The 12,654-nt window shown below is 55.2% G+C and overlaps 2 protein-coding genes across 2 annotated transcripts in view; both read right to left on the bottom strand.

Moving 5' to 3' along the window:
- Positions 1-1,458, bottom strand: part of TNNI2 (troponin I type 2 (skeletal, fast)) — a 5,699-nt gene extending 4,241 nt beyond the window's left edge. Inside the window, exon 1 of the mRNA XM_010133741.1 lies at positions 1,423-1,458. The gene's annotated coding sequence lies outside the window, so the exon portion shown is untranslated. The remainder of the gene's footprint in view (positions 1-1,422) is intronic.
- Positions 1,459-8,887: 7,429 nt separating this feature from the next.
- Positions 8,888-11,732, bottom strand: LOC104491335 (synaptotagmin-2-like). The gene is made up of 8 exons (XM_010133739.1): positions 11,615-11,732; positions 11,115-11,272; positions 10,876-10,971; positions 10,476-10,643; positions 10,091-10,258; positions 9,783-9,900; positions 9,254-9,387; positions 8,888-9,163 (listed from the first exon to the last, which is right to left on the bottom strand). Exons 1-8 carry the CDS (start codon positions 11,730-11,732, stop codon positions 8,930-8,932), a joined length of 1,194 nt encoding a protein of 397 aa, XP_010132041.1. The 3' UTR covers positions 8,888-8,929.
- Between the last annotated feature and the right edge of the window lie 922 nt (positions 11,733-12,654).

Genomic DNA, 12,654 nt, shown 5'->3' with positions numbered 1-12,654 from the left:
GTGCATATGGCTCTTGTTTGACCCCCAGGAAACCATTTTTTGCGATGAAGGAAGAGGGAAAAGCTGTTCCCAGTTTACTGCTTCGCTTTGCCATGTGGTCTTGCCCCACTTCGTGAACAAGAAGTACCCCAAAGCCTGCGGAGGGGTGGCAGTGACCCCAGGTGACAAGGAAGGACTTCAGAGGATGCCGCTGCCAGGACAGGCACCCACTGTGTGGGGCAGGGGAGCCTGTGGCAACAAGCTCAGCAGAAGTGACGTGCAACAGGCTTGGAAGTTGTCACTGAGTTGGTAAAGGCACAAAGAGCTTCCCAAGACAATTCCTTGTGTTTCCTTTAGGTGGAAATTTTACAAGTACAACGCAGCATGTCAGGGAACAGATGGAAGAGCACCTTTAGTCTGCTGTAAATTACTTCCCCACAGACAAAATTTTACTGTTCTAGCAGAGCAGTATCTCCTGCTTGTATCTCCCAGTGGAAGGGTGCAGGAGCTAGTCCTTTGCAGAGCAGGCCAGCCCCCAAACACCGCGATCCGCAGACTGGGGAGGCTCTGTCGGGAGGTGAAGTGTTAACGGGGGCTCATGCCCAAGGGCACAGGCACAGCTTGCAGGGCCAAGGAAACTTTATCCTGGAAAATGTGCAGGCCCATCACATTACTTTGGGGAGGAGGGGGGGAAAAGTGCTTCTAAAAATGGCCAGGGAGCTGCAGAAGGAGCTGCAGCTGTCTCCTGGGACGGCAGCCTTTCGCCGGTGCCAGCCCCCGTGACTCAGGGAGGTCGGAGCAATGCGAAGCAAAAGCCACCACAGGTGGCTGGGCTGCAGCTGAGGGACAGGGCGGCCGAGGAACGCCAGCTATTTTTACTTACATCCCTGCCCCGCGCGCACAAGCACCCACTTCCTCGGCGTCGGTGGCGGGGACAGCGCCAGGCTGCGGCTCGCTGCCTGCAACGTGGGCTTTAAATCACCTGTTCTAGTGGGGGGACACAGTAAATTTGGATGTCGGTCCCTGTCCGAGGGTGAGCTGGGGAGGAAGGCACGGCAGGGACCAGGCTGGGAGCTGGAGGAAGGGGTGTGAGGAGGGAGCATCGCCAAGTTACCACAGACAAGGACCCCGCGTCCCGTGACCCTGGGGAGGGCAGCATTAGGGAGCCTGCAGCTCCGCTTGCTCTCAAGTCAGAGAGAAGAACCAACCAAGGGAGGGAAAGGCATGAAACCAGAGAAGGACACTGGAAAAGACAGACTTTCTGATGCACAGAACCTCTCCAACAGGCAAAGGATGGAGAAGCTTTTGTTAGCACCCCAGGTTCGCCCAGCAGGTCACCCCCCACCTCATATTTATCTCCCTAAAACTCAGGTGAGTGAATCTGCTCCCTAGTTACCCCCTAAGAGCAAGCTGGGATGTTAAGAGACATGCAAAACAGCTCACCCGAGTCTGAAGGAGAAAATCAGAGTCCAGCTGGCCAGGCAGGACGGACTGGTGAGCTGCAGGCAGCTGGCTGAGTAAGGAGGTATAAAAGGGCTTCTCGGGTGGCTCGGCAGAAAATCCACCTTCTCTTTAAGGGCATGGAGACCTTCTCAGACCAATGATGTGCAAGAGTCCCCTGTGCACCTCCCTTGGCTGGGGCAGGCCAGGCAGGCAGCCCCCGAGGAGAGGGCAGCCACGAGGACGGAGGGGTGGGGAGGGGGGTATCTTCTACTCTTGGGGTGGGCAAGCAGAGCCACCCTGGAGGAGCCAGGGCGGTGCTTTTCCTCGGAAGTGCTAAGGAAAGAGCTTTCCTCTCCCTCTTCCTTCCACCAACCAGACACACTAGATATGGCTTCAAGGTTGTGGGGAGCCCGGGCTCCCTGCACACAGCCACCCATCTGCAAGGCCTCTAATGAAATTTCCCCTGGGATACACAGAGCAGCTTATCCATGGACAGGGGCATGGCTCCGGTCACCTCCAAGGGCTTGGGAGCAGCTCTGCCCTTCAGGAATGACAGGGGAAAGAGGCTGCACCCCACAATCCACCGGCAATTGTGTGTGCAAGAGCAATCCCTGAGCCAGCCAGCCATTGATAGCACACTCTTTTAACCTCACTTACCACATGGGAAACATTTGCAGATCCTCTCTGTGTGAAATATTTCAACACAACTAAGGCTTCTTTAAAAACCAAACCTGCAGAGCCACTGTGGGCACCCCAAGGCTCCCTACATCGCAGGGACTGGGGAGCTGAGCTGGGGGGAGCAGCCCCACGATACCAGTAAGGAAGATAATCCCACCCACCCACTGTGGGATGACCCAGACCCGTATCTCCATGGGTCCAAAGAAAAGGCAGGTGGAAATGTAGCTGGAAATATTCACCATCCCCAATCACAGCACTTGCAGCGTGTGTGTGTGTGTGTGTGTGTGTGTGTGTGTGTAGAGTATCCCATGGAGACAGGAGCCCAAACAGCTCCTGCCCTCCTCCCCCAGCCCAGGCGCTCCCTCCCCTTTCAGCGGGGGTTTTTTGGGCTGATTCAAACACGACAATATTTTCCAGGCACCTCTCAGACTTCATATACGTAGCAGCAAATCCGCTGCCGCAGGCTTCCTCTTTCGGCACCTTCAGCATCGTGCGAGTGATGCTGCAGATACCAGTGAAGGAAGAGCAAGTCCTTGAGACGGGGCTGGTATCTTGCAGGGGGGTTTGACCCCGTAGTAGGTGAGAAGGGAGAAACCCCTAGTGTGGGCAAGGCCGGGTGTGCTCAGGATTGTCCCTCTGAAACATCAAGAGGTAGATGGTTTAGGCAGTGAACATCTTGGTGTCAGCGTGTGCTGGCCTGTAGATCCGAGCTATCCCCTTGCAAACCGACCATGAGACTCCTGGAAATGCAGAGCAAAGGTGCTGTTCAGCAGAGGTTTGGGCTGGTCTTGCCCTCATCTGGGCTTCCACACAACATCTGTGGGTCAGCACTGAGTAGAGGAGCTGAGCTTGGGAGGAGCTGTAATGAGGACCTGCCTCATCCAACTCCTTCCCACCCACCTCCCGCCCATCCATGGCCCCAGATTATGAGCTCTAATGGAGACTGAGCTCTTCAGCTCCAGACAGACCCAGGAAACACAGAGGTTAAACTCCAGCAGCTCCTGCACTCAGGAGCATCCCTCACTGCGGCTGCTGAGGAAGGCTCGGTGGTAGAGGCATCGCTGCACCCAGCACCCGTCTCCCATCTGGACTTCAGCAAAAAACAGACATTTGGCAGAAGGAATGTCTGTTTGTCCCAGCTAAAGCCAGTTTCTCAGAAAAGAAAACAACAGAGATCAAAGCAAGCACCCTTGCAGACAGCCAGCGGCCACCCTCAACAGCCAGCAGCTGGGACCCTACCACAGCTTGGCCCTTCCTCCACAGCCCCAGGTTGAGTTGGCAGACCCCCTGGAAAGCCAACACCTCTGCCCAGCGCTGGTCCGTGCCCAGGCCTTCAGCAGCTGATGTGTCCGGGAGGTGATCCCGCTGGCATTCCCACCGAGCCTGCCCCTGGATAGCATTACTGCCCGATCGCAACCCTCCCTGCGTCTGCACGTCCTCAAAGCCTGCTAAAGACCAGCAGAACACGTCTGGAGAACATGCTGACACCTCTGTGTGCTCAAATGAGCGTGGTTACAACATGTCTCTGCTCCCAAATGTTCTTTCAGGCTCTTCGTGCCAAAATGAAGCAGTGGTGAGAACACCGTGTCAGTAAAAAAAAGCAGCCCTAGAGCTCAAGAAAAGGTGGAAATTCACAACCTCCTCTGTCCCCAAGGTCAGCAACTGTCCTGCAAACCAGTGAATACGTAGGGAACGAGTCTGCAGGAATTACCCATTTCCGGCTCACTGGCTTTGCAAGCGCCGTGTGACCCCAGACTCCATGTTCATGAAAAAGGCAGCAGCTGCGAAGACCCTCATCAGCCTCATCTACCTGCACGACACTGAGAGCCCCATGGGAGGAGCCAGGTGCAGGAGAGGGGCCTCTGGAAGGTCTGCTGAGGTGCTTCAGCAATCAGGCCTGGGAAGGGAAGGGTTAAGCTCAGACTAGGAGAGGGCTGAGCCAGGAAAACTCAGCACCCAACCCCACATATAGCTTTCAAGAGCATCCCCAACGCTGATTAATTCAGGGGTATCTGAGGCACGTGTTTTCCCCAATGGAGCTGGACCTGAGTTTAGCACGCGCGCAAGTCGGAGGTGGTGTGACATGAGTGCCACCAACGCAGAGAGACCTTCAGAGGAGACCTTTGCAGGTGTGAACATATTCTTTGTCACAGCCAGAATAAAGTTCCCCAGCAGCTTTTTATAGCACCAAGGCCAAGCCTTTTAACTGCACTGTCTTAAGTGACACCTTCACGCCAAAGATCAGGTTCCTGTGTCTAAAGTGCTCTGACTTTGATGGAAGTTAAGAGGAAAAGGCTCTTCATCCAGGACAAGCCCAGATGCCAGCTGGGCAGAATTCTCCACCTGAGCCAGCCACCTCCTTCACAGGCAACAGGCTCTTCACCGGCTCTCCAAGGGAGCAGTTTTCTCATGCTAAGCAAACGATGACTGATTCATGACTCAAAGTGCCCACTTCCCACAGAGGGCTTGTTGCCCCTAGATGATTGGCTCAGCCAGGATCATCTTTGTGAGCAGATGATTATGGGCAATGAAACACTTGTTTGCACACCTACTACCTTCCAGACATTGCTCACAGGACTTAAAATAAGATACGGGTCAGGTTGTTTGCAGGTCAAGGCCTCATTCCAGCTCAGTGGAATTCCTGTTTCTTATTGACTTAGTGCTTGTTTCTGCTCAAATTGGACTGCAATAAGTGCCCACAAGGATTTCATCACCTCTGCCTGAGGTTAGCAAGGCTGGTTGAGAAATCCCCATCTTGTTGACATGCAACAAGTCATCACTGATGGGTACCCACTCATGGCTGTCCCCCACCTCCGCCAGACAGCCCTCCCCGGGGAGCTGGCAGCAGGGCAGCACACCGGGCAGCCTGGGAGATGTATCTTCAGTGGGAAGCATGGCCTGAGCCCCCCAAGAACAAGCAGCACATAGCTGGGCTGCAAGGGGGGAGTCTGGCTGCAGCTCATGCTGCCTCATCTCCACTCCTGTGCCCTGGCCAAGGGGTACTGGCTTTCCTCCCACCCACCTGGCAGAGCTCAGCTCACGGCTGCTGGGACCCCTGCTCAGTCGCAAGAGCCTCGACCAAAAGCCCAACATCCCCTCGCTTTGCGTCTGGATTTTGAGCTGGGAGACTCATATCTTTCCATCCACCCCCGCAACCACAAAGGATAAAAACATGCCTTAAAAGCAAAAGCTGCAAACTTCTGTAAGACCCCGCGTATCCAGGAGCTGAAGCTTGTAAAAAAGAAACCCATGCATGGCAAAGTACACGTTTTGCCCATAAAATTGCAAGACATAATGATGCTGGGTAACGCATAGTTATGGAACGGGCACACTGGCTCCTGGTGAGAAGAGCTTAGATACTCTCCAGCTCTCAAAACTGTGAGACTAGCCAAAAAATCTGTGGCTGGAGGCCAGCCAGCCTGTACCCAGGCTGAACGATGACAGCCCATAATAATTTTTGTCTCACTGCAGACGACTGGTGACAAGCACGTTTAAGGTTCAGCCTTTTCCTGGTACAGCTCTCCCACTTGACTTCCTGAAGTGCAGGAACAAATATCATAAAAATCACTGAACAGGGGAATAATCTGCTTTGGGGGTACTTCTGGAGGTGAGAAGTCTTGGATCTGGATGTAAATAATTGCAATTATAACTCCTAATAGCAAACACCTCAATTTTGAGTAATTCTTGTTTCCTTTACCACATCTCTGCATGGCCCAAGCCTTGCTTTTTGCCCTGCCACCGACCTGCAAAGCTGCTAGTTAAAGGCAGAAAGAATATCCCTTGCGTGAAGCAGAGGAACAAACTCCCCAGCTGCCACCCAGACACCCTGCACCCTAGCTTTTGATACCCGCTTTTTCCGCCCCTTAAACCACCAGCAAACCCCCCGTTGCCCCTGAGGTGGAGGATCAGACAAGGGCTGGCTCCTGCCTCCCGGCAAAAGCCACCTGGGACCCCCAGCATCTGTGCACTCTGCCAGCCGGCTCGGTGGCAATGGGAAAGGGCTTGCACCACAGCATCACAGCCTTCTCATCCCCCTGCACACGCTCTCCATCCCCAGAAGAAGAAATCTGGTCTGGTGAGGCTTTAACAGGGGCCACAGTCCAGATGACACAGAGACCCAGCTCGGAGCATGTACCTGCCCTGCCCTCTAGATGCAGATGTAAGAATCCAGCACTGGACCAAACTGAGGAGGAGCTGGTTTCTACCTCCTTCAACTTCTCTTCTTGTTGCACCTTCATCTGGGGCATTCTGCTGCTCCAGGCCCTCCAAATACATGAGGAGCCTTGGTCAGGAAGATGCTCGGACATCTGGCCTTAGTGGATGAAGGACAACTAACCTTGCCAAGGCCACGGGGTGGTGAAAAGGAGACGGGGTTCTTCCCAGGGGGAACAAGCTCCCAAACACACTGTGTTCACTTTGGGTGAAATAAGCCCAGCTCCACCAGCTCTGCTTCAAGCAGCTGCCAGCAGATACCAAGAGGATCCTGCCAGAGGAGGAGAGTGCTCAAAGCCTTGTTGTAAGAGCACAAGGCAGACTGGAAAGGAAAAGCAATGATGGAGGAAGAAAGCAGCCTCAGCGGTGCATTAAAACTGCAGCTGGGTGGAGATCATCCCCACCCACTCACCTTTCCCTCCTGAGCAAACAAATCGGTTTGCTCAGTTTCTCTGTAACAAGGCTCAGCCCAGGGCCAGCCCAGCTTGCTCCTGGGCTCCCTGGTTTCCCCCCAAAAGCACCATGGGCTTCCCTCACCAGCTCTGCTCACCCAGGACCGCACCAGTGATTCAGGCTCCAAGTGGAGCCAAAGCTGGAGAGAGGAGCAGCAGGCACCAGCATTGGGGGAACATGTCTCAAGGAGAAGATGTCCCTGCATCTTCTTCAGTCACACCCCTTTGGGGACTAACATGCACGTGCTGTTACACCCAGCCCCACATATTATGCAGTGAACCTACCCGGACTTCAAAAAAGGGGGCTTGAAAAAGCACACACACAAACACACAAGAAATGTCTGTGACCAACAGCCCCAAAAGCCCTTCTGGGACCTGCATGGCCCTAAATCACCACAGAGCATCACCAAACCCCAACCTGGCAATGGATTTGGGACCCCAGACCCAATGCAGAGAGGTTCCCTTCTGCACAGCCTGTTCCAGCCTGAGACTGAAGGTTGGAGCTTTAAAGCATCCCATTACAAGTCTTTCTCAGGTGACTGATTTCCTCCTCCATCTCATTAGCAGCTTCCAGCAGATGCTGTTTCCCCAGCAGAAGCCACATTCCACTTGTTACAGCCACCTCAAAACCACTCTGTCAACTCTTCCCTCCTCACAGCCAGGGGGAGGCCTGGAGAATATTTATCAAGCAGCAGATGCAGCAGCTTTTTCTGGTTAAGCTCAGGTCATTAATCTCTATTGAGAGTTTTCATAATCTTTCTCAGCTGCCCCGTGTTTGTTTAACTCTCGGATGGTCGCTCCATGGAGCTCCGGGTAATTGCAGATTAACTGCTTTTCAATATTAATGGCTCTTCATTAACTTGCCAGGCTCTCTCCCCTCTGGAGCCCAGGCGACAGCTATTAGCGTCATGCCCGCAGCTCCCTGCAGCGCAAATTACTTTAATATTTTGGGCCCAAATTCCATTATATGAGCCCAAATCTTCATGTGCTCTGGCTGCTTTGTAGCAGAAGCACTTTGGAGCAAAGGCGATTCCCTCCTCCAGCCCAACACAGCGAGACTCCTCCTGCAGACGGCTCAGAGGGGCTGCTCTCGAGCCCCCTCAAACCGCAGCGTACTCAAGGATGGGTAGGGACGGTGGCACCTCTTCAGTGCCCTCACCCTTCTAGGAGAGATCTTTACTTATGTTGCTCCCACCCCAAGGCTCCCTGAAGGAGCAGGGCAGGCCACTAAAACCTCCCGGATTACATGAAACCTGCCCAGGAGTGACATGAGTGCTGCAACCCAGCCATCATGAGGGAATTGTGACCATGGCATGGTGAAAGCAAGAGCCTCAGCCCCTCCCTGGCAGCACCGCCAGGTGCTGGAGGCACAGAACTTGCTGGGCTGGTACTGTAGGACCGTGCAGGGTGGATGGAGCTCACACCGTGCATCTTCATGGTCCATGGGGACGGTTGCTGGTGAGTCCCATACCCTGAGTCACATCTTGGGGTGCACAAATCAGCACAGAGTGGGAGTGGGTTAAGAGTGAAGCCGTGCGGGCAAACAGTGGCGGATTTAGGGATCCCATTTGGCCTCTAGCCAGGACAGAGAGCACGCTTATCGCAGACGCACTAAGGAGCGAGTCCTGCATCTCCAACACCTTCCTCACCAACCTGTCCTCCTTGTCCCCTGTCAAGCCTCTTAGAGTGCTTCGAGATCTTGGTCTTGTTTAAAAGCCTTCACGGGACATAAAGCCTTTCCAAGAACTCGCCTCTTGCCGATTTACTCATATCCACAGAAACCGCCCACCCCAGGCCGCCAGCACGTTAATCCTTTGCTCTAAAAGTATCAACAGACTCCATGTGTTTGCATGAGCTTGAAGTTCTGTGTATTTGTCCCCCTGGCCTGCAAGCGTGTGGGGTGAGCTGGCTCCTGCACCCACACCATCCCCTCTAGCATCCTCTGCTCCGTGTCCAGCCTTGTTCTGGGGTGCCGGGCTGCCCCGCTCGGGGCATTACATAGGGCATAAGCTGCACCAGCAGTCAGATCTTCTCATGGCCAAAAACAGCCCCCGGCCCCCTCTTTGCTGAGCCAGGACCAACATGTCTAGATGTTGCTGAGCAGAAGCCCCTCAACCCTCCACAAGGCTTCCATCCTGCCCGCCGGGTGGAGGAGAAGCCCCCCACTATCTGACAGGCAGGGGCAGCTTGAGGTGAGACTTCAGCCCCAGGGCTTTGTCGACCACATCTGGGGGCTGCAGGCTGTGCCACTGGGCGAGGGGCCGGCGTGGGTTGGACAGCATGTCAGACCAGTGCCGCAGCTGGTTGCCCGTGGCTCGGCAGCCCAGGAAGAGTTTGCCAATGGGCTCGTTCTTGGTCACTTTGTCATGATCCCAGACGGAGATGACCACGTCCACATTCTGGAGTGGGAGGACACAAGAAAGAGGATCAGTGGGAGGGGGCTCACTGCAATGGAGACTCACAGCCTTGGGCGCTGCAGAGGAACCCACCTGGATCTGACTGAAAGGCACCTCAAAAACAAACACCTCGTTGAAGTAAGGGCTTAAGGTGTTTTTCTTTACACTTGTTTTCTTCTTCTTCCATTTCTTTCTGTTCAGGATGAGATGCACCTTGACAAAAGGATCTGAGGAGAGAGAGCATATGACTGGCACGAGTGACTATTATTGGCCACAAAACATCTTCCCTGGCCCATTCCCAAGCAGAGCATGGCATCCCCCTTGTCACTCCTCGTGAGCATCCACCCCTCTTCCTCTTGCCAACCATTCTGGAGCTCACCTCCTGCCACAGGCTCCCTGTACCATCCAGCCATGACATCTCCTCCTGGGAGATACCTCCAGCTCTGCTCAAAGCTGGAATATCTGTACTGGGTAAAGCTGGGAGCTGGCCAAGGCCTGGGTATGGTGGTGGCAGCAGGAAGCAGGTCTCAGCACTGAGCTTTCAAGGCTTTACATCTCTTGGTGCCATCATTAAGGCCTGGGCAGGAGTAGGGAGATCTGAGCATGAGCAGCCCCTGCTGACCTGAGAGCCCATGGGAGTCCATCCGCTTCAGCTTCTTGGCTTCCAGGATGAGCACCGTCAGCTTGCCGGTGCTGGGGACGTAGCGCAGTGAGAAGCAGATCTCGCCCAGATGCTCTTCCTGGTGGAGAGATGCCAGCAATGAGCACTGGGCAGAGGAGCTGCCTTGCCTGGAGCTGGAGCTCCAGGACGGCCCCAGGTTTTCTGGGTCTCCCCCACCTTTGTGCTTGCCCCTGAGGGCTGCTTCTTGATGTGGTGGCAAGCGAAGCAACAGAGCCTCCCAGCAGAGTTTGTCACCCACTAGGACCAACCTCCACTTTACTGGCCGCCACCAGGTCGCTCCACTGCTCAATGACATGCTGCAGGCTGACACTGGCCAGGGGCAGACGGACCTCGCCGATGATGTCATGCTTGGCAAAGCGGTTGAAGTCATAGATCTGCATCACCAGTGTGGATTCAGACACATCTGCTTGGGGTACCTGCAGGGGAGGACCCAAAAACCCAGTCTCAGTCCTCAGTGCCAGCCCTGCCCAATGGGACAGGGTGTTGGATGCGGTAACAAGTCTTTCTCTCTGACACATCCTCATCCCAGTTGCAAAGGCATCTCTGTGCCTGGAGAGGTTTTTGCCCAAGGAGCAGTGGTCATGCAAAGCTCTTGATGGGAAGAAAAAACCATCATCAGCTATAGTTTCCTACCTGGAAAGTGAAGCTCTCGTTGAAGACAGGGTTCAGGGTCTTGCGGTAAACCTTGGTCTCATACCTCTTCTTCATATCAGATGTTAGGTAGACAATCACGTACGGATCAGATGTGCCTCCACTGTCCATGGCCTTCAGCTCAGCTGCCTGTTTCACGCCAACTTTCAGCTTGAAAGGAGTGATGCACAAGGTCACCAGGAGGAGGAAGATGGGGCCAGATAACCTGGGGACTCGGTGGGAAGCAAGCAAGTGCAGCAGGGAGTTCTCCTCCATGCCACTGTCAGGCTGCAGGCCAGGGAAGAGGTGCAGCAGGGTATGGTCCACCTCTGTGGGCAGCAAAGAGGGAACATGCAAAAGCAGAGCCTTTTCCTTGCTGAGCCACAGCCGCAAACATCCCCACCTCCTGCGCACGGAAGTTGTACTCCAGGGAATACTGCAGCTTTCCTTGCCCCGTCTGCTCTGTGCCCTGCTCCAGGTCCTCCATCTCGGGCTGGACCTGTGGCAGAGAGCAGCACTACCCTCAGGACGTGCTCAGCCACATCCCGGCCATGCTGTGCTCCCAGCACGCCCGGGACCAGGGAGGACGGCAGCAAACCCCCCAAGGAGGAGGGAGTTGGGGGAAAAGGAAAGCAGACACACCAGGCTGGCTGTGGTGGAGCTGCTGACAGGGTGCAAGCTGACTCTCTCCTTCTTCTTGTGCTTCTTCTTGCCACAGCAACACCTGATGATGCAGATGAGGAAGAGGAGGAGGAGAACGACCACTGCCACGCCCACAGCAATGAGCGCCCATTTGGGTACTGGTGCGATGTTCAAGGAGCAGAGATGGACAGAAGAGTTAAAACCCAGCAAAACCATGCCGAGTGCATTTAAACCCCTCCCCGTGCTCCAGCATGAAGGAGTTGTGCTCTCATCATTGCCCCTATAATCCTGGACAGGCCCCATGCCAGGAGACCATTTCCCACAGGAGCAGCCGGGATGCCCTGCACTCCCAAAGTGGCCTGGTACCACTCTGCAGCATCCCCGCCCTTGCTGGAAGAAGGGATGTGGTGGGAAGGAGAAGTGGATACACTGCCTCCGAGTCCAGGAGCCCCGCCGGGTAACGCTGCCCGCAAGAGCAGGGCAAGCGCCGCCATACTCACGTGGGATCCGGTTCAGCCAGCTGCCCAGGAAGCCCGGCTGAGCCGTGGTGGTGATGGCCATGGGGCTACCGGTGAGCGGGGAGGCTGTTGCCCGGCCTTTCCTGGCTGCCACTGCCATAGCTCCGCTGGGGTGACCTGGGGACACAAGCAAAACGAAGAGGGTGGGGATTTCCTTTGCAGTAGCGGGTGTGCTGTGGGTGGCCCAGGGCTCTAATGAGAGCAAACACAATTAAAACGTAGAGCCCAGCCTAAGCATTTAGGGCTTGGCTGCTTTGGCAATGAGGTGTGAAGTGGAGCAGGAGGGAGCTGCGGGCAAGGAGGGCTCTGCGCCAGCCAGCCCCTTGCCTCCAGCCTTCTCATTCACATCCCTGAAAACCTGCCTTCGGAAAGGGGCAGGAGCGGTGGGACCGAGCAGGGGGTTTTCCTTTGCTTTTGAGAACAGGGATCTATTCTAGATCTATCCACCTGGCTGTAGGGGAAAGAAAACCCCACGAGCTGTTTGTGCTGGCTCCTCCCTGGCCAGGCAGCAGGAGTTGAAGGGTTTGCTCAGCCCCACCATTAGCTGTCACCCTTTTTTGGCTATTTCCCCCTTCACACAGGGCTGAGGAGCGGGAGGGTTTGCTCCTGGGCTTGCAGCAATGCTGCTGCCAGCATCGCAGGTGGCAGCAGGGTCATGCCAGCGCGGAAACTTTGCGTAAGCCTGACTCGTGCACATGGCAACGCTGACGCAGCTCAAGAGAAGGCTTCAGATTTAAAGCAGAAGGTTTTTTCACTACTGCTCTGCCCACAGCAAGGCTCTTATTCTAGCACAAACTCTTCCTTGTAGCCGAAACTTCCGTCTTGCCCCTTTTTGGGTGAGGAGCAGCAGCAGGAGAGGTTCGCCAGGAGCTGGGCTGCGCAGCCAGCAGGTCTGCAGCCATCCCGGTGCTGGTAGCACCCAGCCCCGGTGCCGTGACTGAGGCCGGCAGGTATGTGCCTGTTTGCCTTGGCTGCCGTAGCCGCCTGCCCCCCACCCCATGCAGGCCCCGCTCAAGCACATA

Source organism: Buceros rhinoceros, unplaced genomic scaffold, assembly GCF_000710305.1.
Source record: "Buceros rhinoceros silvestris isolate BGI_N320 unplaced genomic scaffold, ASM71030v1 scaffold12973, whole genome shotgun sequence".
Classification (NCBI taxonomy): Eukaryota; Metazoa; Chordata; class Aves; order Bucerotiformes; family Bucerotidae; genus Buceros; species Buceros rhinoceros.
This window is presented reverse-complemented; position numbering and strand designations above follow the sequence as displayed.

Excerpts from the sequence above, each read along its gene's own strand:
- LOC104491335 (XM_010133739.1), bottom strand. The coding sequence starts at position 11,732 with ATGGCAGTGGCAGCCAGGAAAGGCCGGGCAACAGCCTCCCCGCTCACC. Across the intron at positions 11,273-11,614 it reads CTGGCTGAACCGGATCCCAC|TACCCAAATGGGCGCTCATT; the intron begins GTGAGTATGGCG and ends ACATCGCACCAG. Across the intron at positions 10,259-10,475 it reads ACGAGAGCTTCACTTTCCAG|GTACCCCAAGCAGATGTGTC; the intron begins GTAGGAAACTAT and ends CCTCCCCTGCAG.